The sequence below is a fragment of the Xiphias gladius genome, chromosome 21 (assembly GCF_016859285.1).
Source record: "Xiphias gladius isolate SHS-SW01 ecotype Sanya breed wild chromosome 21, ASM1685928v1, whole genome shotgun sequence".
Taxonomy (NCBI): Eukaryota; Metazoa; Chordata; class Actinopteri; order Istiophoriformes; family Xiphiidae; genus Xiphias; species Xiphias gladius.
In genome coordinates, this window is record NC_053420.1 from 11,181,141 (window position 1) to 11,206,508 (window position 25,368).

The 25,368-nt window shown below is 40.3% G+C and overlaps 1 protein-coding gene and 1 long non-coding RNA gene across 6 annotated transcripts in view; one reads left to right on the plus strand and one right to left on the minus strand.

Moving 5' to 3' along the window:
• The window catches only part of tox2 (TOX high mobility group box family member 2), a 115,826-nt gene that overhangs the window by 51,886 nt on the left and 38,572 nt on the right, over positions 1–25,368 (minus strand). For 3 of the 5 annotated variants that reach the window (XM_040158607.1, XM_040158610.1, XM_040158609.1), the window contains exon 2: positions 9,953–10,045. In XM_040158607.1, the coding sequence (XP_040014541.1) occupies positions 9,953–9,994 (42 nt within the window). In that variant the 5' untranslated portion in view covers positions 9,995–10,045. Of the gene's footprint in view, positions 1–9,952; positions 10,046–12,755; positions 12,856–12,923; positions 12,982–25,368 lie in introns of those variants that run through there. The other 2 variants (XM_040158606.1, XM_040158608.1) reach the window with 2 other exon arrangements.
• LOC120807010 lies at positions 986–20,351 on the plus strand. The gene is made up of 3 exons (XR_005709775.1): positions 986–1,126; positions 15,785–15,884; positions 20,242–20,351. It is a non-coding gene; the product is annotated as an uncharacterized LOC120807010 (long non-coding RNA).

A 25,368-nucleotide genomic window follows, 5' to 3' on the forward strand; every position in this document is an offset into this window, starting at 1 on the left:
TTAATAAAAGGTCAGTGTTAACCGTGATGAGACACCTCTGAACTGCTACATCCACCACCTCAACCTCCACACCCTACAGTGCCTTGCTACATCAGCAGCTAACTAACTCCAGCACTGGCAACCAACACTGGCACTGGACATAAATCATGAGGAGCGAAATTTTCCAATATGCACGTAATTCCTAGGGATATCAGGCTGGACTATTTATCAAGTTGTTTAAAAAAGTGCCAAATTCCAGTTACATTTGGTCAAAAGCTCAGAGCAAACCTACAAACTTTGATGACACTTCAGGGCTGAAACAATTATTGGTTAGTTGATAAACTGAAAATTATTCGGCAAAATAGCCAAAGACTCAATGGTTCCAGCTTTTTAAATGTGGGGATTTGCAGCTTTTCCGCGTCATATATATATATATGATTATGATAAACTGAATAAACAGAATATGTTCGGATGGTTGGACGAAACAAGACATTCGGAGACATCGCCTTGGGTTTGGGTCAAATGTAATGGACATTTTTCACTATTTTCTGACATTTTGTGGACAAAATGACTAATTGGTGAGGATTGAGAGAATAATCAGCAGTTTATTAAAAAAATCATTATTTGCAGCCGTAATTTCACCTGTAGATGGTGCTACCGCAACAGGATAAACTTATATGGCTTTTGAAATTTTGAACAAACCATTCCTGCACAGAGCCGCGATTTAGGTTTTTTCCAAAAACAATGTCTGACATTCTTTAATCAACATGATTGACTTTCATTGTGATAACTGATGCAGTTTCATGTTTATATGGAAATTTTAAAAATTCTAAACATTTTTGTTCACCACCTGACACGTTTTAAAATATGTAAAAATACTCTGCTATGATTAATACTTTGTTCAACATTGTTATTCTGGAGAAATTCTGGATCTATGAACAATCAGATATGCAAATATCACAGACCTCGTGCCCCACCTATCACTGCTGCCTGCACTAGGTGAAAGAGCAGTGCGCATCAAGATGGCTAGCGTTAGAGGAAACATCGGAGAGATTCAGCCATACATGTATGAGCCTCAGTCAGACCCATACTCAGATGAGGAGTTTGTTGAGCACCAAAATCAGTGACTACCAGACGTGTCAGAATGGTAAGTGTAGTTAGCACCTTTTATGTGTTTATTTTGTTTGTTAGCTTGTTAGCCTGTAAGTGGCAGTGGCTGACACAGCATTAGCACAACAGTGGTTGTGCTAAGACAAACTATCCCTCTGTAATGACAAGTCCGCTCTGCGCTGGACGTTTCTTTTGCCCCTCCCTGCAAGTTGACAGGATTGGTTCTTGGGTGTGTGACATATGAAACCCAGGCTTTCTGAATCCATTTTTTTTGTGGCTGTCATTGGTTCACTACAGTTCCATGGTGGAAATATTCAGCCATGGTGTTGGCTGCTTATTTTGTTCACGATATGTCTTGTATCATATAAAAAACATCATATAGACATGTTAACAAGGTTAAAAGTAGATTTGCATTGGAAGGGGTCTTTAAAATGACAAATTTTAAAGAGGATTTTATATTGCGCAGCCTTGGCAGAGGTACTTGAATACTTTCTAGCTAAGAATGCATTTTGGAGAAATTCTGGTAAAACATGCTCACCCTCTTATACTTGTGCAAACAATGACGTTTATGACTTTCTCCACTCAAATCACAATGACTGTCTCTGGGTTCATTCTGCAGCAGGAAAGCATATGGTAACTTCAGCTGTTTAAGAACTGTTCTCCCAAGAAACCAACCTGGTGTTCACAAGTACAGTAATTTGAAAACACACAATTCAGCACCACCGAGGAAAAAAAACCCATCTTCCTGTATTTGGGACGTAACCATGTATTTAAATCTAAATGCAGCATCCAGCACCATCTACTTCTGTCAATAGGGCTCAAAATAATTCAGTGTTGTTTCATTCACTGCCATGCTGACTCCACATCCAGCCTCTGCCACTAGCATTCAGGCAGAATTTTCTATTACCAATCTAATTGCACATTCCACCCTGACAAGAGCTCATTAAACCTTAATTATACACATGTTGTTTTCTACAAACATCTCCATTTGGGTCTCTCTGCCTTGTAATTGTTCAGCAGGGACAACCAGTTGAGATTTCACAGATTGAGAGTGAATAAGAAAGAGCGAGAAAGAGAAAGGAAGAGGAAGAGAGGTAAAGGGCAAGGGAGAGAGAGGGGGGAGAGAAAGGAAAAAATACCAAAGAGAGAGAGGGAGAAAAAGAGAGAGGAGTGTCTGGAAGTAGGTCATGCCTCTCTATAAACAAGGCATGGTTTCTAAAATAATATACCCATCCAGTGGAAGTAATGCCAAACAACTGAGTGAATGTGGAGCTCATGTAATATTTACAGAGCACTAATACATAGATGGCAGATATTTTTCTCATTCTCAGCATACCCCACCCCCACCCCCACCCACCCCCCCCCCCACCCCTTCCAAAGCCAGAGGTTTCTTTTTTTTTTTCAGCTACTTTTTTTTTTTTCCTCTTGCCATTTGAATTTCAGAGAAAGCCAACTGCATTGATATATCTGGCAGGGTGGGGGGATTGGGGGGTGTTAAGATGTTGAGTTTCCCTTATTTCCTTCTCCCTTCTTTTCTGCCTCTCCTGTCTGTTCCTAGCCCTCTCTCCTTCTCTCCTCTTCCTCTCGCCATATTCTCTCCACATTGGCTTTAGCTGTGATGTTTTTTCACACATTTGTCATATTTTAGTGAGGGAAAGTGGGCCATAATCCAGACTCTTTGAGGCATGGACTACGATATTACTGTGGAGAATCGGCCTTTTAAAGACTTCTTTAAACTCCAGCTGGTGCTGTAAGGTCACCAAGCACTTGTTCGACGTCTGGCCCAGCATGATGCTTCTGGGATCGGGACTAACTGGCTGTGTCGACTCTAGTCCAGGCTTTCTGGGCTTTTGACAGTGCCTGGCAAAGCTACCGCAAGAGGGAAAAGACTGTAAAGGAAAACCTCTTCAGCATGTTTGCAGGTCCAAGTCCTGTGAGAAAAACAGTCTCTGCTGATTATTATGTTTGATATGCAGGAGATTTGGAGCAGCCGGCCTGGTTTGGCAGCTAAAGGGGGATGAGTGGGAATAGATGCTTACTCAGAAACAACATGGACGGTGTACTTAGGTACAGTTTAACTTATCCAGAGCAAAGCTGAGAGTATTTGGGGATCAAGAAATAGAAGAATCCTCAGTGTAGATAAACAAATCCAATTGTGATATTTTATTCCAAGGACAACTATTCATTTTTTTTCATCTTACAGTGCACCATCACTGAGTGAATTTCATCCTCTTTTAGTTTTTTGACACCATCCCTGCAAGTGCGAAATTATATTAACTGCTAAGTGCATATTCTACAATACTGTCAGACTGGGTGACCAATTAACTATTATTGTATATTGACTTTTAATGGAAATGTCTCCTTATGATAAAATATCATATTATACATTTTTCATTTTTTGGTCAAAGTTATTGACTTCAAGAAAATTGTAATTGCAATTCTAATAAAAAATGAACTAACTGAAGTTAGCTACTGGAGCTGAAACAATTAGTCAATTAATTGATGGTTAAAAATGAATCAGTAACTATTTTTGTAATCAGTTAAATAGTCATATAAGTCATTTTTCAAGCAAAAATGCCAAACATTGACTGGTCCCATCTTCTCAAACGTGAGCAGTTGCTGGTAGTTTTATATGATAATAAACTGAGTATCTTTTACTTTGGGACTGTTGGTCGTACAAAACAAGAAATCTGTAGATTTCACCTTGGGCTGTGAGAAATTCTAATGGGCATATGTCACTATTTTCTGACATTTTACAAAAAAGAAAAACAATTGAAAAAACGACAATGAAAAAACAACAATGAAAAAAATAATTGGTTGCGGCCCAACCAATGGATGTAACGCATGCAAGAGTTATGAATGAATATTTGATTGATTTTATTAATTGCGTACATTTTCCATTTTGTATATACGGCATTAATATTGGAGAAATATCCTTATTATACTGTATTAATGTGGGTTATGTTCATAACACCTTAATATCAGATGTTGATGACAAACTGTGGTGGCACTGGGTGAGATGTCTATCACAGACCATCCGCTGTCACCACCACTTAGCACCCAGAGGTGTCCACGCCAAGCCTCTCTGTCATCACTGGGGACCTCCTCAGCCTGTTTACACTTACTGTATGCATCACTGATACCCACCCAGCAGCTGGGGCAATAGCCTGCCATCAGATCACTCCTGTTTTGCAATAATACAATTATCCTAGCAAGGTTTTTTTTTTTTTTTACAATACGCATTTGTTTTGTGTCTCTGTTTTGTTTGTTTATTCAGTTGGTTAGTTAAGATATTCCATTCTTAGCACAATTACAGTGGAACATCCCTCAGTTCTCGCAAACATCAAACACGCTCACTGTACGATGTGATGTGAGCCATGTCAAGATAAACAAACATGACATATTTAGCAGGAAAATGAGTCACTCTTATTATCCCACCAAAAATAAATCTGGAAAACACTAATTATAACAACCTGTGCGTGATCGTGACTGATTCACCCCTGCTCTTTGGCTTTCTGTGTATGTATATACAGTATGTGTGTGTGTGTGTGTGTGTGTGTGTGTGTGTGTGTGTGTGTGTGTGTGTGTGTGTGTGTGTTTGCGTGTGTGTGTGTGTGTGTGTGTGCGTGTGTGTGTGTGTGTGTGCGTGTGTGTGTGTGTGGGTGAGTGTGGGTGTCTGTCACATTCTTCTCCTGCTGCTTCCTTAATAGGCAGTCTCTTAGATATTCGCTACAGAATGGCGCTCATGCAATATTAATATCACACCAAAATATGGAAGCTGGAGCCCCCACTCCATCTCTCACTCCCTCCATAATTGACTATGCAAGGCTCCAAATCAGCTTGAAAAAAGAGAGAAAGACACAGAGAGAGAGAAAGCACAAGACAGAGAGAGAGAGAGAGAGAGAGAGAGAGAGAGAGAGAGAGAGAGTGAGAGAGAGAGAGCTAGAAACCAAGGGAATGCAGCAGAAAGAGAAAGAGAAGGAGGAGTCCTGAAACGATCCTGTCATCTCTGCGCTTCTGAACCTTCACCCTATGAATCACTGTCAAGGCACCGGAGCTAAAGCAACAACAACAAATACAATGTTAGCTCAAACAGTTTGACTCCCTGCAAAGAATACACTGATGCTCATCCAACCTGAGCTAAAACTAACCTCCAATCCAGCAGCTTTGAGAGTCACTGTGCATTACCTTAAATGCTCACCATGTATTTCATTATTTTGTGTCACTGTTTAGATCCTTAGATGTAGTTACATTGCAGATGACAATACTGACTGATAAAAAAAACTGAGTTTGCCTACTAATTTCACCTATTGCACCATTTTATGCAATGTGCAAAAAAAAAGACATCAAGAATAGTTCCACTTTATGAAATTGTGCAGCCATAAAAAAACATGGAGTTTTGGGTTTAAGTATTTAAATCAGTGTGAACACCAACTGGAAAAATCCAATAAAGACAAATGTGACAGTGTTTTTTTTTTTTGTTACACATCAGTGCATGTCAGAGGCTGCAGAGTAGGGGCCCCTACCGAGCATTTTTTTGGCTGGACCACAACAGTGGATGTCTGTCTTCCTGACTGACTGACTGACTGACACTGACTGAGTGATGCAGATACACCACTGGTCAGCCAAATGCCGCGTGAGTGAGTGATGAAGTTAAAGTGAAAGTGTAATATTGACTGATGTATTTTTATAATCTTCGCCTGGCGGTAAAATGGAGAGAAAGTACAAATCAGGTGCATTGAAATGCAAGGAGCAAGAGAGTAAGAAAAGTTTAATTGCATCCTGTAATCCTATTACATCTTAATTCCTGTCGTTCTTATCCTTTCAACACAACCGCGATGATGATGGAACAAAGTTTTTAAAAGTGATTTGATACATACAAACTCTGTTAACCTGTTCGGATTCTTGTGCTCCACCGAGAATGGTGGAATACACAAATGGACAACTCCAAATTATAGCAGGCTTAGGCGGGACAACAATTGGTGAGTGAAACAACCTTTTTTAACTTAAATTTTGGTTATGAAGAAATCAGTCTGTATGTTAGATGAATTTGTTGTTTAACTCCATGTTTACCGCATCTCGGCACCTGTCTGTGTCACTGCCTGCAGTGTTGTAGGGTGGATACTTTGTCTTTTCAATAGGCCTTGTATAGTGTTGCAGACCGCCATGTCTATTTTATGTGTAAGTTATTCCCATGCCTGTTGCTGTCTATCGATGGTGGCGCTGAACTGTTCGTCGATCGATGCACGTAGGGTGCCAAATGTGGTCCTCGGTGCTGAAACATTTGAACACAACTGGCAACCTGTTTTGTTTTTTTGTTCTTCAGAACCAGCTTGTCTGACAAAGTGACTGTACTGTGTTTTCTAAGACACAGGCTGGCTTGACTCAATAAGTGACAATTTGTGTCTATGGATAGGATAGGATATATCAGCCATTTTACATTTGTGAATTTTTGGTTTAAAGACTTTATCAGAAGAGCCTGTTGAGAATGCTCAACCCCTGGTGCATGTACTTTGTTTCTCATGTTGGCTCACTTCGGAAATATTCGTCCCGGTTAACTACAGAATGACCAGTGAAAGAGTGGGCTGTTGGCCGATTGTTTGGTTAAACATCTGCTGAAATGTCATTGGTTTTTGTTGGTTATACTCAGTTTACAGGCATTATTGAAAAGTGATTAGTGTATCCAAGCATTAAAGGAACAGTTTGACTTTTAGTTTCTCTCAGCGTGAGATGATACCTCTCCCATGTTTGTGTGTTCAGTATGGAGCTTGAGCCATGCGGCAATTAGCTTAGCTAAGCATAAAGCATAAAAACACAGGGGAAACAGCTAGCCTGGTTTTCCCAGAGATCCCACGTATGACACCTCTTAATTTCACTAATTTAAATGCTGAATTGCACTTGTTCAATCCATACACAACATTAATGTAAAGGGGTTTTTGAGGGAGTTACTGTATGTGCTGTAACTATTTCTTGCCAAACAACACCCAAATGCAGTGACTTCTCAAAGTCTCTCCCTCTAAAACCACATACAGTATTTCCCCTTGTGTAGAGATGAAACAAACACGATATAATGTGTTAATGAGTGAGCGCTGGAGGTGCTGTTTGGTGGATTTTTTTATTTTGGACATACCCACGCTAGCTGTTTCAACATGCTTTGAGTCTTTATGCTAAGCTAGGCTAACTGCCTCCCAGCTCCAGCTTCATACTTAACTTTTCCTTAAAGTTAGATCAGTAAGAGGTTAATATTTTAAGCTATTAAAAAAGGTCTCGTTGTCCAGCACTCTGGTATATGCTCATACTCACCGACTCACTTAACGCACATTAATGCCTGGACATTATGCAGTGTGCACTTCTGAGTTTGAGATAGATTAATCCACATTCCCATTATCAGGAAGAAGTCATATACAAAAAAGAGCACTTTCCCTGAAAAGACCTGCCCCCAACACACACACACACACACACACACACATATTCGTATATATGCAGGGACGCAAGATCACTACAGAGCGCTGGTGGGGGTCATGCCCTCTGCACTGAGCATTTAAAAAAATGAACTGTAGGCATTTAGAGCCATAATAGATGTTGAAAGAAAGAAAAGGAAAAGGTTGCGGGGGCAGAGTCGGTGGTTGGGAGGAGGGAGGGGTGTGGGTAGTGCACCTTGACAGGAAACATAGAGGTGAAGAGCAGGAGTCGGAGGTTAGTTTGACATAGAGAAAAGAAGTGGTGGTGGTGGTGAGGTGGCTGGTTGGGGGGGGGGGGTTGCTGCGGAAGTGCCAAGCCCACTTTTAACTGAACCGAGGGTGGTGAGTGGTGGTGCGGGAGGGGGAGGGAAAGAGATAGAGATCAGGGAAAAATAAAAGGGGCGTGCAGGGGAAGGAAAAGGGGAGGAAGGAGAGGATGGGTGAGAGGGGCTGGGGGTTGAGAGGGTGGGGGTGGGGTGGGGGGGCAGGGACCTACTGCACCTTGACACTTGCCCCCTACGCAGCACCTGATAAGTGCAATGGAAAAACGTCTGGTTTCCTCCTGCATGTTAAGTGGTTTATATTCTCCTCCTCTCCATGCAGCCTGTAGCTACAGTCTGCTACTGTACTGATGCTACACACAGGTAATAACAGACAAAAGGAAATGACAGAAAGCCAAAGAGTGAGGCAGAAAATAGACATACTGTCTCCTTTTGAGATATTCTAATCTGCGAAAGAGATGTAATCTTTAAATTGTTGCAGAACAAAGCAACTAGGAGATTTAGCAATTTTCCATTCCTTACATTAATGTTTATCCATCACTTTTAACATGGCCCTCTTCATTTTATAAACAACTTCTGCATAGAGATTTAGATGCAGAGTTTAATTTGCACAACAGAGGATCAGATGAAAGTGGATATATATCTTTACTACCTCACACATGTCCTGACAAGGAACTCATTCCCATGATTTGTAAGTGGGTCTCTCCACAAAACACTATTAACAATATTCACTTTAGATAACGTATGATTCCAGGCCCTGGGACAGGATGGGTTTCTTAGAAATGCTTTGTTAGCACTCTTCCCCCCTTGATAAATGATTTAGGACATGTGGCCTGAGACATCAATACAATCACTGTTGTAATTAAAAAAGGTGCGCACCAACAATATTACGCAGCATTTGCTTTGTCTGTCTCTCTTACTCTGTCCCTCCCTCACTAACCCACTCGTCCTCGCGTTGAGCCCTGGAGCAGTGAAGAGATAATTCAAAAAGCACTTGCATGAAGTGAAACATGAAAAAGGGAGACATGTGAAATTAAATTCTCTTTTTTTGCTCTATTGTTCTTTCATTTTCTCTCCTTTGTTACATAAACGCATAAAAGCAAGGCCAGCTAGATTCTAATTATGATTTTCACAATACTAAAAGATTTAATTTTTTATTTAAAAAAAAAAATTAAAGAGAGGTTTCACAAACAAAGTAGACCAACTGTTCCAGCACTTTGTCAAAGTCAAAGTACTGCAAACTGCATCACTGAACTTCAATGAATGTAATCTTTTTCCTTTTCCAAGTGTCTTCATGAACAATTATATAACAAAATAACTGAAAAATTCAACTTTGATGTCACAATACAGCTGCTTTACAACAAAAGACGTTAAAAAAACAAGAAATATGACCAAATTGTTTTTTATTTTTTTACAATATTCACCCTTCTTTTTTTTAACTAATACAAGCCAGAAGCAGAAGGACTGTAGCCAAAAAGCCGCAGCATGTCTTTGTTCTGTGTGAACACAACAGCAAGGAGGCAGTTAGTTCGCCTGTCAGCTGCAGCAACATGCTTCTGTGAAAAGCTACCAGGCAGATCCCACACAAACCACAAAGTCAGATGGGTGCTCCACTGGGAGTCTTGTGTTGGCCAGTGGTGGTTTGGGGATGGGGACTGAGCAGGTCTATCAAAGTGAGCATGGGAAGAGCCCATGGGGTGAGTAGTAGTGGTGGTGGTGGAGGGTGACATGTGGGGTTAAAGAATAAGAATGAAGTCAGTGCAGCTGAAGGTAGTGTCATGATTGAAGTCCAGATATTAGTGGTCGTTTTTATTAGTTGTTCCTGCATATAAGCTTTCTATCACAGGTATTCCCAGCTACGATGTGTTTTAAGCAGGTCAAATTTAGTGAGAAAAAAACTGGTCCATGAAATACTATAAATGTCAATGTCTATACTGCTTCTGATATGTCACTCTAATCCTGTGTTTGGACTGTCTTGCTGAGCAGATGAGGTAAGGACTTCTTTTGTGGCTCTCACTGGATGAGCAAGGGTTAAACAGGGTATTTTGGTACATGTAGGTATGGATGAGACCAGGGTTGGGGGGGCTTGGGGGTGGGGGGGCTGGGAGAGATGAGTCTTACCCCAGTAGAGGGCAGTCTCTTGCCGTCAGGGTTTGGGCGCATGGGCAGGGAACTGTAGAGCCTCACACCTCGTTCTGTAGCCCCGTATCTGCTCTGGAAGGGGAGAAAGAGAAAGAGAGAGAGATTTTAAGTATATTTTCTGCCTTTTTTTACAGAGAATTCAGCGTGAAATCTCAGATGGATGAAACACTTCGAACACTATAATAGAATCCCAATGAAAAGATACAGATTTGAGGTCAATTTGTTTCCAGCTAATTCAGTTTCAAAGTTACTGAAGTTTTATTATCTCATCCAAAGTACAGGGATGATACAGTAAAGCCATGTACATACTGTAGTTCTTTTTATGATACTCATTTCGTTTACCAGTGTTCGTTTCATAAATTTCCGCCAAGTCACAAAGCCTGCACACTGGCTGCCATGTTAAATCACATCATCTCATGGTGAAGTACCAAACATAATAACTGGATAAGGTTGGCTCATCAGCGGCACTAATGGAACTAAGCTGTTGTGTTTGGTAGCCAGGGTTCCTGAGCTCCGCTGTAGTCTACTGACGCCATCTTTCTATATGTTACACAGCTGATAATTAGAGTGCAGTGGGGTCTAAGCCTGCCAGCTCCTCCTTGTACATCCCCATGTGGGTCTCAGCTGTATAACACAACCTGAAGGAGTTGTGGCAAACCCCTCAGTGGTTGGGAGGCTAATGATTCGCAACAAGTGGTCCCTGCCAGGGAAAGAAGGTGCAGCTCAGTGCGGTTCAGAACGTGGCCCATCGCCACAGCGGTGCTACATCCCAGGATTCACTTCAAATCTCACTTTCTCTCTCACACTCCTTGTCTTCATCTCTCTCCACACTTGACTCTCAACTATGCTCATCTCACTTCACCTCTGCGATTCCTTGATATTGTGCAGTTGTCACATTAACACCTCTTTCCCGTAACACCTGGACAACAGTTTGCATGTAATTTCTGTCACCTGATTTGTACAACAGTGATAACCTACTGTGTTAATTGAAAAAATTAGCTAAATCCTTTTCTCTCGGGTGTGGGAGAGTCTATTTTAGCTTTGTACACTGCCTGCTGTTAAAATAAATAGTGCAGCTGGTGTTGTAGAAACTCGTATTAAGGGAATAAAAACATGGATTTATATCTGGAAATGGCTATGACTGCTGCATGCTATGTATAGTGCTTAATGGCTTTGCCACACTTGATCCATGCAGTCTGCTAATGAGGACAAATATCACATTATCTTTGTCTAACACATATTCTTTTACTTGCTTTATCCCCTTTACCCCCCCTGCTTCATTTTAACAGTCATTCTCTCAGGTCGCCAAACACACAAACAGAGAAATCACACGACCGCATCCACACAAAATACCCACGTGCAATCGAACAGACACAAATACATTCACAGGCAGGGCTTCATATTGCTACACGGTGAGATGTGAATTGTATATGAACTATATTTAACAATTTAGTGAGAAATATCTCTGAACCAACCAAAGCTGACTCTTCCTTTTCTTGCTAGCCAGTCACATGGGGCAAGCAAAAATGCTTCCAGTTCACACATGGGTATAGCAGGCCTGAGCTTTAACTGTGAAACCACCATAAACACACCTTTGCAGACTGTATTTATGGGACTCAATGCATAGTGTTTGCAATGCAGTGAAACCCACAAAGCAATGTCTGCAGAAGCTTATGTAACATACCATGCATGAAATATCTTCAAGAAATAGCAGGCTCAAAGAGCACGATATATACCCTATAAGCAGCATTCTATGCAGAGCACTGCACTGTATGTATTAACAGCATGCTGATCTAATTGTGTAGGCCTATCACAGACTATACAGTGTAGGTTATCCCCCTGAGGCAGGTTGAGCATACTTGCTGTGTAAGGTTTTGATTCCCTTTGCTCATTATGAAAGGTGAAAACAGATGAGTAGACAGCAGTGGCCATCTTGCCGATATGGTTCACATAATGATGACAGAGCGTTATCAAAAAAGAATTTTCATTTACAACTTTCCGCGGCGCTGCGGCCCCCTGACAACCAAAAACCTATAAAGCAGCAAAGCAGTTTGTCTGTGTTTTATGTTTGCTCATACCTTTCCCTTATTCAAAATTTACGCCGATTTTCTCTTTACAATTTAGAATAATTATATGCAATTTTTAAGAATATTAAGTTATCTGACATGAAAAAAGACTCTCGATCAAAATTAGCAACATAACCTGGTACAGTATGTTGTGTCTTGTACATCCTCTAGTCAAACATTTCTTTTTCTTTCTACCTAGCAGAGGAGCTACTGTACACTAACTGCATCTCTCACTAGGGAGTTATTCTTTCGTGGCTGTTAGGTAGCTTGCCAGCATCGCAGCTAAATGAATGCCTCGCAGAATAGCTGCTTTAGCCAGCAAAGGAGCCACAGTAAGTGAATGTTTGATATTTCTCCAGTGTTCCAGGCTAATCTGGCCCTGTGGCATGCCATTACGGGGCTAATAACAGCTGTCTGCGGCCTGGAGGGGACACAAGCAGGCCTGGCTGTGCTAACTGGGCCTGACAGACTCATTAGGAGTACTGGCACCCATAACAGCAACAGCCAAACTCCTCACATTTCCTTGCTGGCTCACAACAGTTTGCAAGTGCAAGAAGCATTGTTCTCTACCCTTGTTCTCTACACCTTTCTTTTGTTTTCTTGTCCTTACATCAGACATTCTCACCTTTGTCACCTCTCTTTCACTTTCTTGTTGTCTTTAGGTTTATGTGATATTTCTACCAAAACCAAATGCTACCAGCCGTTTACCGTCTCACCTTGACACCATGTCGACTCTAACCTCTTCTGTTTTTTTAAATCTCAAGCACCCACACTCTCGTTCTGACCAAAATAGAACGAACAGACGGCAAGGTTCACTTGTTTGCTCATGTTACTGTAATCCTCTCCCAGAACAGTAAAAGTAAATACGTAAATAAGTAACTCACTCACAGATTCTAACTAATCTTGGTGTGCAGCCACAGGAAGATGCTGCACCACACCAGGAAGAGACTGGCATCCTCTGAACTTTGTATCAGTTACTGTAGCTGGGCCTGTTTGAGGACAAGAGGGACTTCCCCAGGCAGACAGCAAAAGCAAACATTGTCCTTTCGCTTGGTAGGATCGAGCCAATCAGCACAAGCAGATCCGGCAGACAATAAACACAAAGACCCAATGATGGTCGTCTGGATCTAGAACCATTAACAATAGGGGGAGGGATAGGGATAGGAAGTTAGGCTGTGATATGCTCTCTCACACGACTCATTTACGATCATGTACAGATTTACGTGGTACTTATTATATTGATGCATGTGGCGGTTTCAGATTGTGTCTGACAAATCATGTTTAAAAATTACATTTCACTAGGACAAGTATGAAGCTGCATGTTTCAAACTTTACTGAGTCACTGAAATGTCTGTCACCACGTTATTTAATCGAGGCCAACTGATACATCAGCAGGCTGATATTATCTGCCAAAATCAAGTTACCACAATTATATGGCGTACAATATATTTTTGAATAATGTGTTTTTAAATATAGGTAATGTTTAATCTCATATATAATATTTACTGCTACTTTTATCTTTAATAATACAGTAAAGTATCTTCTAACACTGTAAAATATCTTTACACATACATATCTTAATCACATAAAGTTTGCTAATGTGTTTTTATGTGAACACAAGAAAAAGGGAAGAGGAGAAGAAAAAAGAATATAGGCTTGTATATTTTTATCTTATTTTATTCTCAGCACCCAATCAGCAAAAATCAGCAGCGTCTGAAACCACAGTGGGCACTGTGATAAATCTACTCATTAGATGTGAGTGTTGGCTTTGCCTTTTTATAGGCTGGACTGGTGGGGCACTGTAAAGCCAAAGCCACAGCTGTGGGGGTATGGTTACCTGTAACGTTAGATGTTGCATGTTATATTATTTACGCAGATCTGGACTTAATGGAACACATGTGTGTCTGTAGACGACATTCTTCCCAGATTAGCTGAAAGGCCTGCACACATCAAACTCCACCAATGAGAGGAATGCAAGGCCTAGACCGGCTTATGGGGAAACCCTATAACTCATCTATGGCATACAGTACTTAACAACCTATGCACAGACACAATCATGCATGTGCACACATACCGTATTTATACATTATGGAGGCAATGTAACGCAATATATGTATAGTATGTACTCAACAATGCATGCACACTGACATCAGAGGATCAATAATACAAAATGACTCTCATTTCAAATAGCTATTCAGCCCCAACAGAGTTCAATTCTGCTCCTTTCAGTGCTGTTGTTCCAGATATTTTAACTCATAAAACACATCATCCTGTCAATTCCACTGCATAAACATATTACATAATGTGAGTTGGATTTCTAGCCTTCTGTGGTCTTTTAGAGATTTTAGTCTGAGACAAAACCAACTGCAGTGTGCAACATTGGTTTGTATATTGCATTGTGACGAATCATTTTACTTCATGAATTTTTCACTGAATGTGATATCATTTAATTTGACAATAGATGATTTTCATACTTTTTAGCTTTTACACAGATGCTAAATTTAGAGTTTAGTTTGGGAGGGTGTGTGTACTACAGTAAACCATATTACATAATAATGAATTAGTCAGATTTTTAGGCTTTTCAACCTTATTAAAACTAACTTTACTTTGCAGGGACTTCGAAAGGATGCAGTGACATCTTTTGATGTTAATTTATCTACAGTATTCCTGCCAGTGTTGTTTATTTCAAAGGGAAGGGCGGCCTGAAACTATACCAGTAAATCAGAAATTATAATATAGGAGGAGAAAGGAGCATTCATTATTATATGGCCTAAAGGTCCAGGCGGAAGAATGTGTTTAGAGTCTTGTGTAATATAATGAATCGATACAACGCATTGATTACTATAGGCCGCAAGCTACAGACCTGAAATGTAAAAACATATTGATGCATATTGTACATACCCCTGTATTTGTCTATAGTAATTGTTGGTTAGTTCCTAATAAATTATAAATCAATAAGTATGTCTTATTCGATTTGACTGTATTTGTATGTATGTACTATGTTTATTTCGAAGTACCTGCAGTAACAGAGTCCCACAGATGAGTTGTATGTGTGGGTATGTGTGTGTGTCTGTGTAAAAAGACATCAGCTAAGGCCTAAGCAGCTCGACCATAACCAGGACATGAACCCAGGGGCTACCTGCCTCAGGCCACTACTGACACTCAAACTACTGATCACACCACTGGGAACATCCAGGCAACACCAGCGTTTGAGCTGAGGCTATTTATAGCTGACCACAGGTTTTCCAGTGACTCTCCATCCATCCCTGGTGTAAACACATGTGACTTTGTACTGACTGTATTGACATGCTTATGCTTGTGCTTCAATGGTGGGAACAACTGACTGTATACATGTAATAATCATTAATATTCAAATTAACTAAATAAGGATAACACAGAAATTTTATTTGCTGGCCCCAAAACATTGCCAAGGTACGGCCAGTCCTGAGCAGGCAAGATGCTGTGAAACTAATGCATGCTTTCATGTCAAATAAGACTAGACCATTGCAGTGCACTTTTTACTGGTCCTCCTAAAAAGTCCATTAACAAATTGCAACTTATCCAGAATTCTGCTGCTAGACTGCTGACAAAAACAAAGAAGAGAGAACACATCGCTCCAGTCTTAGTTGCACTGCACTGGCTCCCTAATTTTTCTAGAACTGGTTTTAAAGTTCTGTTTGTATACAAAGATCTCAATGGTTTATGACCTACAACGCAGATTCCCTGTTGCTTTCTGTTCCTTCAGGAGCCCTTAGATCCTCTACTGCTGGCTTTCCAGCCAACCAAAACTGGAGATGCAGCTTTTTTCAGCTATGCTCCCAAACTGTGGAAGAGCCGACCCAAAGGTATTAGAGAGGCAGGCTCTGTTGAAATCTTTAAATGGAACTTAAAAATGAACTTTTTTCCTAGCACCACACATGGTGTCCCACATCCTGTTTTTATCATGACTTTTTGTGCCTTTAAATGTATTTTTTATTAGTTGATTATGTTGTTTAAATGTTTTCTGATTAGTTGATCTCTCAAATGGCTAGCTTTCTCTGCAACGCTAAGCACTTTTATCTTTACCTGCTTGCTTTTCAAATTATTTTGTGTTTCCTGTTTTTATTGTTTTTTCAGTGTTAAAGCATTTTGAGCTGCATGTTTTGTGTGTAAGGAGTTATTATTATTATTATTATTATTATTATTATTATTATTATTATTATAACATTTAATTTAAAACAGGTTTGCCTAATATCTCCCTTCTTCACTTGTTCTTTTCTGTTGGCTCTTCTCGTCTGTTTTCTATCATTCCTCACTGTACCTCCACCCTTCCTCTTGCTGCCTTATCTTGTGTTTATATTTTTCCAATAGCTTTTGTTGTTCCACTAGTCAAGACAGATCATAATTTACACTGGAGCACAACACATCATCTGGAGATTCTCAAGATGTCATCAGCCTCTCTCTCTATCCCTCCCTCTCTTTTCTACCTATCAGCCTGTATTTATCTATATTTATATCTGTATCACACTTTTTGGATGGACCGCAACAGTGAGGCTAGCTTTACAAATGCAAATGTTCATGACTGACTGGCTGACGTTGTCGTTTACAGGCAGTGTTGCCAACTTGCCGCCTTTGTCGCTAGATTTACAGACTTTTCACACGCCTTTATCGACTTCCCTTCACAAGAGCACCCAGAGACTTTTGGGACACACCTTAGCTACTTTCTGGGGAACAGAGTCACCACTATTGCCCGGCGAGTGCAAGGTATGCCTGCAGAGGGCAGGGTGTGCCTGCAGAGGTGTGCCTGCAGCCTGCCCTCTGCAGGCACATATCTCTATGTTTCTCATTCAGTTGACCACACCGCAGCTGACACAGACCTGAATGAGCTTCTTAATTTCTCCCTGAGTGATCATTTTATAAGTAAATACAACTGAAATCACAGCACGGCCATTGTCTTTAACTTATGATATGATTATGATGATTTTGTCAGGCGATGTCGCTGATATAAAATCAGGATTTTAGCAGTGCAGAGCAGCAGCTTGGAAATGGCTTAGAAGTGACTGCTGGTTAACATTTAGCCTGAATGGGCCACGCTTCAGTCACTATTTCATCCCTGTTCTGTTGTCTGACAACAGACACAGAAAAACCTGTAAATGAGAACAGCTTTATTGGGCTGTATTAAATGACTGTATATGTGAGCACAGACAGCAGGAGAGAAGCAAACAGATAAAGGGTGGTCGTGCCGTATACTGGGTTTTGAGCCAGTGTTCATTTTTTCAGTTACTCTGTATTCTCAGCTCAGTCTACCGGCATTTCAAAAAATGGGCATAAATTGTTAAAATGAAAATACATCCTCATGTTTTCTAGGACTGAAAACGTCCAGTGGAAAGTAAGGGTGAGGAGGTCAGATTTGCCTTTGATTGTGGGAGTTTCTAACCCAACTCTTGCCAAAATGCTGTCCACTGTTGGTGACGGAAAACCCAAATCTAACCATATCAATATTGTGCTAACTCCTCGCCTTAACCATAATTTTGGCTTTAACCAGAGTAACTGTTGTCGTGTCATGTTACAAACAGGTGAAAATTTTTCTGCTATTTTTACGAAACACAATTAATGGTGAGAGCGGAGGTCATGAATCTGTAGCGCAGTTTGGGTTTCCAACTTTGTGCTCATTTCTCAAACTTTTACAACACTGTGCTGCTCTCCTTTCTCCTCCCTGACTCTTTCATGTTCCTTCTAACTTGACTTTGTGTGTCTGCCTGCAGCTACAGAGGGCTGTCACAGAAAGTAGATTCCGTATCCACTGCAACAACAATGTAGAGCTTGGCTCCATGTTTTCAGGAGCGATAGGAAATTCAACAGCACCATCTAAAATTGTACCAAAGCTGAGCTACTAAGTACAGCCAAGTACAAGTACAGATTATTGAGTGGATTAGATGCTGTATTTTTCTTAACTCTCCACACAGGAAAGTGGAAGCTACAGATGTAATTAAAGATTTTTGCTCCAGTCAATGGTCAAGTAAAGTTTGTTGTAGGATTTATCAAAGTGCAAAATTAAACTAAATTGCTTCAGTTCAAATGAAAGAAAAAGTGATCGATCTTCATTAACAGTAAAGTTGAATGTAAGAAACAGGCAATCAGTTGATGAACTATGTCTCTTATTTAAATCAAAGGTAATTTTAAAGATGCAACAGCCCTCTATAACACTACACCTCTGGCCAAGGATAACTGGAATAACTGTCGCTGATAGAAATTTGCTCACTCTCGTTTTCTCTCTCACACACACACACACACACACACACACACACACACACACACAAATGCCCTTTGTATTACATCTGTCACAAAAGCGAGAGAGATGGAGCACATTAATAAAGTGCAGTTGGTAACCTTGCCCTCTCTGATACAGAGGGGAGAAAAGAAACTTTTCATTTTCATCTATCTTTTTTTTTTCTGAGCCCCTCATCTTTTTTTTATGAGGTGGTTTCCTGAAGGCAAAACAACATGGTGTTACAACAATACAACTCACAACCAACAACTGACAAACAGAGCCAGCACCTCTGCTATGTGCTGGCCACAACTAGTGTGTTAAAGGCAGAAAACAGATGGTTGGCAGAAGATTTAGCTAATGCAAAAACAGGGGATTTTCTCTTTTTCTGTTTTTTTTTTTTCCAATAGAGGTACAAACAAAAGCTAGATTATTTTAATACAAGCAGAAACCGAGGAGAATAATTCCTTAACAAACTGGAATTGCTGGGGAGAGCAGAGACTGCCAAATGTAAGGCCACATCTGTCATTTGATTAAATGAGAAATTCCGTGACTGTGGTAAAAATATTCTTTCTTTAACAAATCTTTGCAAATATAATAAAAATGGTAGTATATGGATTTTAAGTTGTGTAGTAATCCTGATAACAAGACAGGAAGATGAGCAGTGTTGAAAACAAATTTAATTTAATAAAAATGTAATGGGGAACAATTTTAATGATGAATCAATATTTATTTTTAAAATATAATCTCTATAATATAATTCCAGCTTGTCAAATGTGACATTTTCCCTCTTTTCTACTGTTTACTCCGCACTATGCCATCCATTACAGTAATATAGTAAAGTATTGTATGAAATGGTACTAAATTTATAGCTTTAAAATTCACATCAGTATTTTAAAATGTCCCAATCCTTGGTGAATATAAATATCAGAACAGAGCATTTTTGTTGAATGTTTTGCTCATTTTTAGTTAAGATGCTTTTACTTCAAATAACAGTGTTACTTTTGCAAGATCTGAACAGCAGAGGAAGCTGCTTTCTATATTGGGCAATCTTGTACAGTAACTCAGCTTTAGCAAAAAATTTAGAAGTTCAATCACACATTTGAGGGAGAGAAAGAGAGAGAGCCAGAGGGAGAGAGAGAGAGAGAGAGAGAGAGGGAGGCAGCGAGAATAGGAAAAGACAAGGCAGCAAAGACAGAATAAGTGAGAGTGAGAGAGGATGCAAGAGGAGAGAGACAGAGATGGAGATAGAGAGATAGAGGGAGAGAGTTAGTTGAGAGTTGATATGCTGACTACAGGCAGTTGATTTGGTTTCAGAGAGCATTGTTACAGTGCACTGAATTAATGCCTCCCAAAGAGTCCAATTGTGATTCTTGGACTGTGCTGACAGAATATTTGACAGCCTAGGGTGAGCTGCTGATCTCAGCTGAATCCTCTATTCTCTCTCTCTCTCTCTCTCTCTCTCTCTCTCTCTCTCTCTCTCTCTCTGTGTGTGTGTGTGTGTGTGTGTGTGTGTGTGTGTGTGTGTGTGTGTGTGTGTGTGTGTGTGTGTGAGTGTGTGTGCCTGCGCTTATGTGTGAATGTATGCTTGATACCCAACACATTCATACACCTACATACACCTACACATGTTCAGATACAGCAAGTGTGGATGTGCAAAAACAGTCAAAACACACACAATGAATATGTGCACAGACACACACACACACACACACACACACACACACGCGTGGACACACAGAGACTGAGTGGACAGTGGTGATACAGACACTAAAACAAACCAACACATAATGGATCATATCATAAATAACTGTAAAACTAAGCAGTAACACACATTGACACAAACTACTTGACTATGCAAACAACCCTCAGCTAAATTGAGCATATTCACTCAATCAAGATGAAACAGTTTGACCACGAGTTTTTTGTTTTTTTTTCTTTTGTTCTCCCTGCAGGAAACATGTTGTCCCTCTGGGCCGCTGAATAAAGAGAAAACACAGACAAGCCCGGTGCTTCATTACAGTCATGGGAAGACGAAAAGATGCTCCATCAAAATAAACCTGCAGCACAGGACGGGTACAGTCTGACAGCAGCAAGACATAGTGAAAAATCATTTCTGAAAATATAATTCCCAAAACTACAGATACTGCAAATAAATCAATTGTATTCATCATGTTAAGTCGTTTGATACTAAAGCTACTTTTATTAATTACACTAAAGGTTTTGCTATTAAGGTGCTGTAAGGAGATGGATTGTAAAAGAAATACAGACTGAAAATATTTAAATACTGTGTGTTTAAAGTGTCATTACCAATATAGATAGAACTGAATATTCAATATCACTTCATATAATTGAATAGGTGGTGGATTAATTGGCAACTCTTTCACACCCAGAGAAAGAAGAGTCTGCTTACTGCATATAATAACCTACCCCCCCGTGTAAACTCTAAGCCCACATGTACATGTACATACAGTATAGCGGATATTGTAGTTCACTTCTTTTAAATCTCATTATTCACTCGCACTCTGCAGAGCTTGTCAATGACGCCTTTGAATATCAACAGATTTCCAATGTGTAGATGTAAAAAACTGTACAAACCCCACATTTTTGGGCAACCTTGTTCAGTTTGTGTCTGGATGCACTAAACCAAACTAAAACCTGAAACTAAAAGTTATCAAATAATGAGTGCACCACATACTTGAAGCTTGGACTCAAGTCAGATGAATTGAAAGTCACAAAAATGAGGACATGAGACTTGACTTTTTTGAAACTTCATTTAGAAAATAATCTTTGGTTGCAGCCCAAGTTCAGATGTTGTGCCGTCCTAATAGTCAACTAACTTTTAAACTGCTTGTGAAGTCACACACTTGATACTTTGACATGACTTGAAACTTGACTTTGACTTGCCTCAGGAGAGGTTCTGACCACCAAGAGGAAAATACTATAATACATAAAGCAATGCAAAATGATTAAGATTAAGATTCAATGTATGAAACCCCACTTAATACTCTGCATGTGTGACTTGCCACAAGTTATGAGACAACTGTAATGACATACTTTAAGTTGCAGATGAGTCAAAGGTAGATATTTATAGTTTACACTAAGTACCCTTCCTTTCTCCCCATGTGAAACTATCATTTTGCTAATTTGAGAACTTTGCTCACCACAGTATCATGAAAAGTTTAGTATCATTGTGGTTACACAGTTTGTTTTTCTTCATCTTTCTTGGGTTTTGGGTCCCACAATGAAAACAAAAACATGTTTTCATAAATCTGGCCTTGAGCGTGAGCAACCATTCATATGTGCCCTTTTCTAGAAAAACCAGTTTCTCCGAACTTGTATTTTATTAAAACGAACCGGACAAGGAATAAAAAAACAATGAGAAGAGCAGGAGGCAGGGACTCGCAGCCAACCACCGAGTATAATTGTAATGCAGGTGTTGACTTCGTGGATGGATACTTCTCCTCTTCCCGCCCTCACTCTCCAGCCATTCTCTTCCCTCTCTCTCTCTCTCTTTACCTCCTCTATCCATTTGCAGCACCTCTCTGCCTTCTTCTCTCGCTGCCTTTACATCTTTCTCTCCATCTTGAGTGCTGTGCCTCACCCTAATTAGAAATTCCCCCTCCGACCAACTGAAATTGAATTGCCCATCATTTGCATAATGATAGCTCACCGGGCTGACGGCCGATTTACCATGAGATGAAATGTAGCAATCACTTAAGAGAGAGACCATGAGGGAGAGTGTGGGTAAGAGGGTGGGGGTGAGGGGTGGGGTGAGGGTTGGGGTGAAGGGGGAGGGGGTGAGAATGTGAGGATGGAATGGGATCACAAAGATACAGCGAGGTTAAGAATCACAGAGAGGAAGAAAACAGAAAAATCCGAAAGGTATTTAGGTTATTGTCTCGAGCAGCAATATTGCTGGAAGGAAGGTTTTGTCCTCAATTTTACCGCAACTGGACACAACAAGGACACGTAAGGACACTTATGCAACACTGTTCCCCTTGTCAGTGCAGGCACTCCTGTCTTTGAGCTCTAATTATCATGTCACATATTTCACACAGCGCTAATTTTCTGTAAAGATAGTAGCAGAAAATCTGTATTGCTGAAATCTTAAATACTAGGATGATCTTTACTTTCCCACTTGTGTATTATTCCAAATTTTCCTGTCACCTTTTCTCCAGGGTAATTAAACATTTTTTTAAGTAGCCGACTAATCATTATAATAAAAAAGGAGTCACAAAACTGGGACGCGAGTGTGACATCTTTTTCCAATGTCCAGAGGCTACTCTTTTCTTTCACAGTAGCTTGCACTCAGAATGCGATCAACTCTGTCAACAATTCTACCAAAAGTCTAATTTGGCAGCAGTTTCAGTCTCTAACAAGCTGGTTAGGAAACATTTACCATTTGTAATCAACAGCTCATGAAGTTTATGTGCCCTTTCTTTTTCCAGCTGATAAAAAGTCAGCAAAGCATCCTTCATTAGGAAATGAGTGGTGACAAGTTCATTATTGTTATCCAGGGTTCTGTTTTTTTGCTCTCAGAAAATACTTCAAAACAACTATTATATGTCAGTGAACTCCATTGTTGGTGTAAATGTTAAGCTGTTGTGCACTATTTTTAGTTTCTTGAGTAGATGCTTGGCAGGTTCTGACTTTGTTCCTCCACGAGATCAACATCTTGAACTCCCGCACCACCCACAGTTTATAAGAGGTGTTCAGATTGTTAGATGTGTAGCTGTCAGTGAACGCCCTCTCAGCTCAACAACTGCCACACCGCGTACAAATTACTATAATCAATGATATGATAATCATCTCGTTGTCTCGCCTCTTCTGGGGCATCGATCTCACATTCCACCGAGCCAGTAAATTTGATTTGTAAAAAATCCTGATAAATCTTGTGTCAGTGATGTCACGTAACTATGGGCAAATCAAATAATGAAAGTGATCAGTGTGATGTGGTAAAATGGACGTTGAGGAAACACAGGGTCGAGGCTAATGCACGCAGCGGTCTAAAATCTCAATACAGAGAAAAAAGGTTCTTTCTATAAAATATTGCTTATTCACAGGAGCGAGTGGGCTGAGGCAAGTGGCGTAGAGGTCATATTTGTTTCTAATATTCAGAGTGATATGTTGGGCTATAAGGTTGGAAGCTCTGCCCAGAGTCTGATAAGGCCACTGTTTATTGTCTAACTTCCACTCTCTAACCTGAGGAACCTCAGACACTCACAGACGGTACTTTCCACCACTTAGCCATTACCTCAACGCGTGAGTGTGTGTTGCATGTGTGTGTGGTTTACACAGTATGCGTGTGTGTGTTTGCGTGACAGGGCCTTCATGTGTGTGTGGTCTGTGGTTTCCATCGCAAGTTTTGACCTAATTAAAAAGTCCGGTCGATGCTCAATAACTGACAAGTCATCAGAGAGCACACATAGGTCCACACACGCGCACGCGCACACAAACACACACGCACACATCCCTCAGTGCGCAAATCATTTATTAAATTCTTCAATCTCCCTTTCCTCTGTCCATCTCTACATAAGTGATCAGTGATCACATGTCGCATGTTGAAGTCAGCCGGCCCAGACAGGAGGGAGTTAAGTCCCTTATCTCTCCTCCCCAGAAGAAATTCCTACTAGAGGCCTCGCTCTGCTGGTTTCCTGCCTTCTTGCCCAATGCCCTATTTTTACTCATCGGGGCTCTAGAATACCAGGGGCAGCTTTTTCCTTGTCACTAACATATTTCCTGCCATTCTCACTCTGACATTTCTCCCCCCCTGCACGCTTTGCTCAAATCGTTCCCCCTCTTTATGGGTCATAACCTTTCAGTCGGGGCCGTTCATATTCAAATGTACCTGCCAATGCCAGAACCGCTGCGAGCTCATCTATCACTTTGGTTGGCCTTTTTTTTTTTTTTTTGTGGTGTTCACTAGGTGTTAATTTGAGATCTTTCTGAGTGCTGCCAGAAACAATCAGGTTTACTCTGTGCTTTGCTTTCAGGCTGACGGAGTATAGTGCATGATGGCTCATCCACAAAACTATAAGCAGTTTGGTGTTTCAGGCTCTAAATAACAAAGTATACAGTAGATATGAGGCTCAGTAATTTGGGGTTTTAATTTTTAAAAAAGGCTAACTGAAACATGAAAATTTGATTTCTCTTCAGTTTCTATTAGTGGAAGTATTTTCTGGCCCAGCAGCATTGCAAGAGGAGCTTATTTATTGTACATTGTGATTATCAGCAACCTCTTGTAGCTAGAAACCTGTATTTTAGGCAGTGGAGAAACAATCACAAACTGATCTGTATCTTATTAAATAAAAATCTGTAAAACCGAAAATCTCAGGTCTTAAAGTCCAACTGAAATTTGAGTTCTCTCCACTTTTTTTGTAAGGAAATATAAACTGTTTTGATACTGCAGCTATTGTGCATATTTTTCCATTTTACAAAAGAAGATAAGATCATTTTGTGAAATATCAGCGCCGATCCTCTGACTGGGTATTTCCAGATCAGCTGTTGACTGACATTTGAGTGCTGATTGCTGAGTCCTGATTGGTCCTGCGTAACCTAACATAAGGTTTTTTCCCCCATTTCCATCAGCCCGCACAATTTTTATTTTGTAATGTCTACTTTTATCAAGACTTCTGTCCCTTTACCACATTAAACATTTAGGGTGACCTGTTGTACTACTAAGGTTGTGATTCAATCAGAAAGTGAAAGCTAGCAACCTAGCCTACTGTGACTAGCACTGATCTCCACTGGACGTTACATTTTGTTCGCATTATTTCAACAGCTGCTGAGTCAACAGCAGCTCCGGCACACTCAGTGTTGAGTTCATCCTGCACTACATAAAGGAGGGGAGTCTAGCTAATGGCTCCAGATGTGTTGATAAAATACGACCATTCTGTCAAAACTCAGCAAAGGATGTTCTGTAACCTTAGCACTCTGTGATTTGAATGATGACGTGGTATAACTTACATACAATGTCACAAAGTAACAGCTAATAACACCAGTCCCCAACTGGCTAACCGGAATTGAAGTGATATTTCAAACTAATTTTTAGCGCCTGTCCACACAGAGAAAGCGCCAAA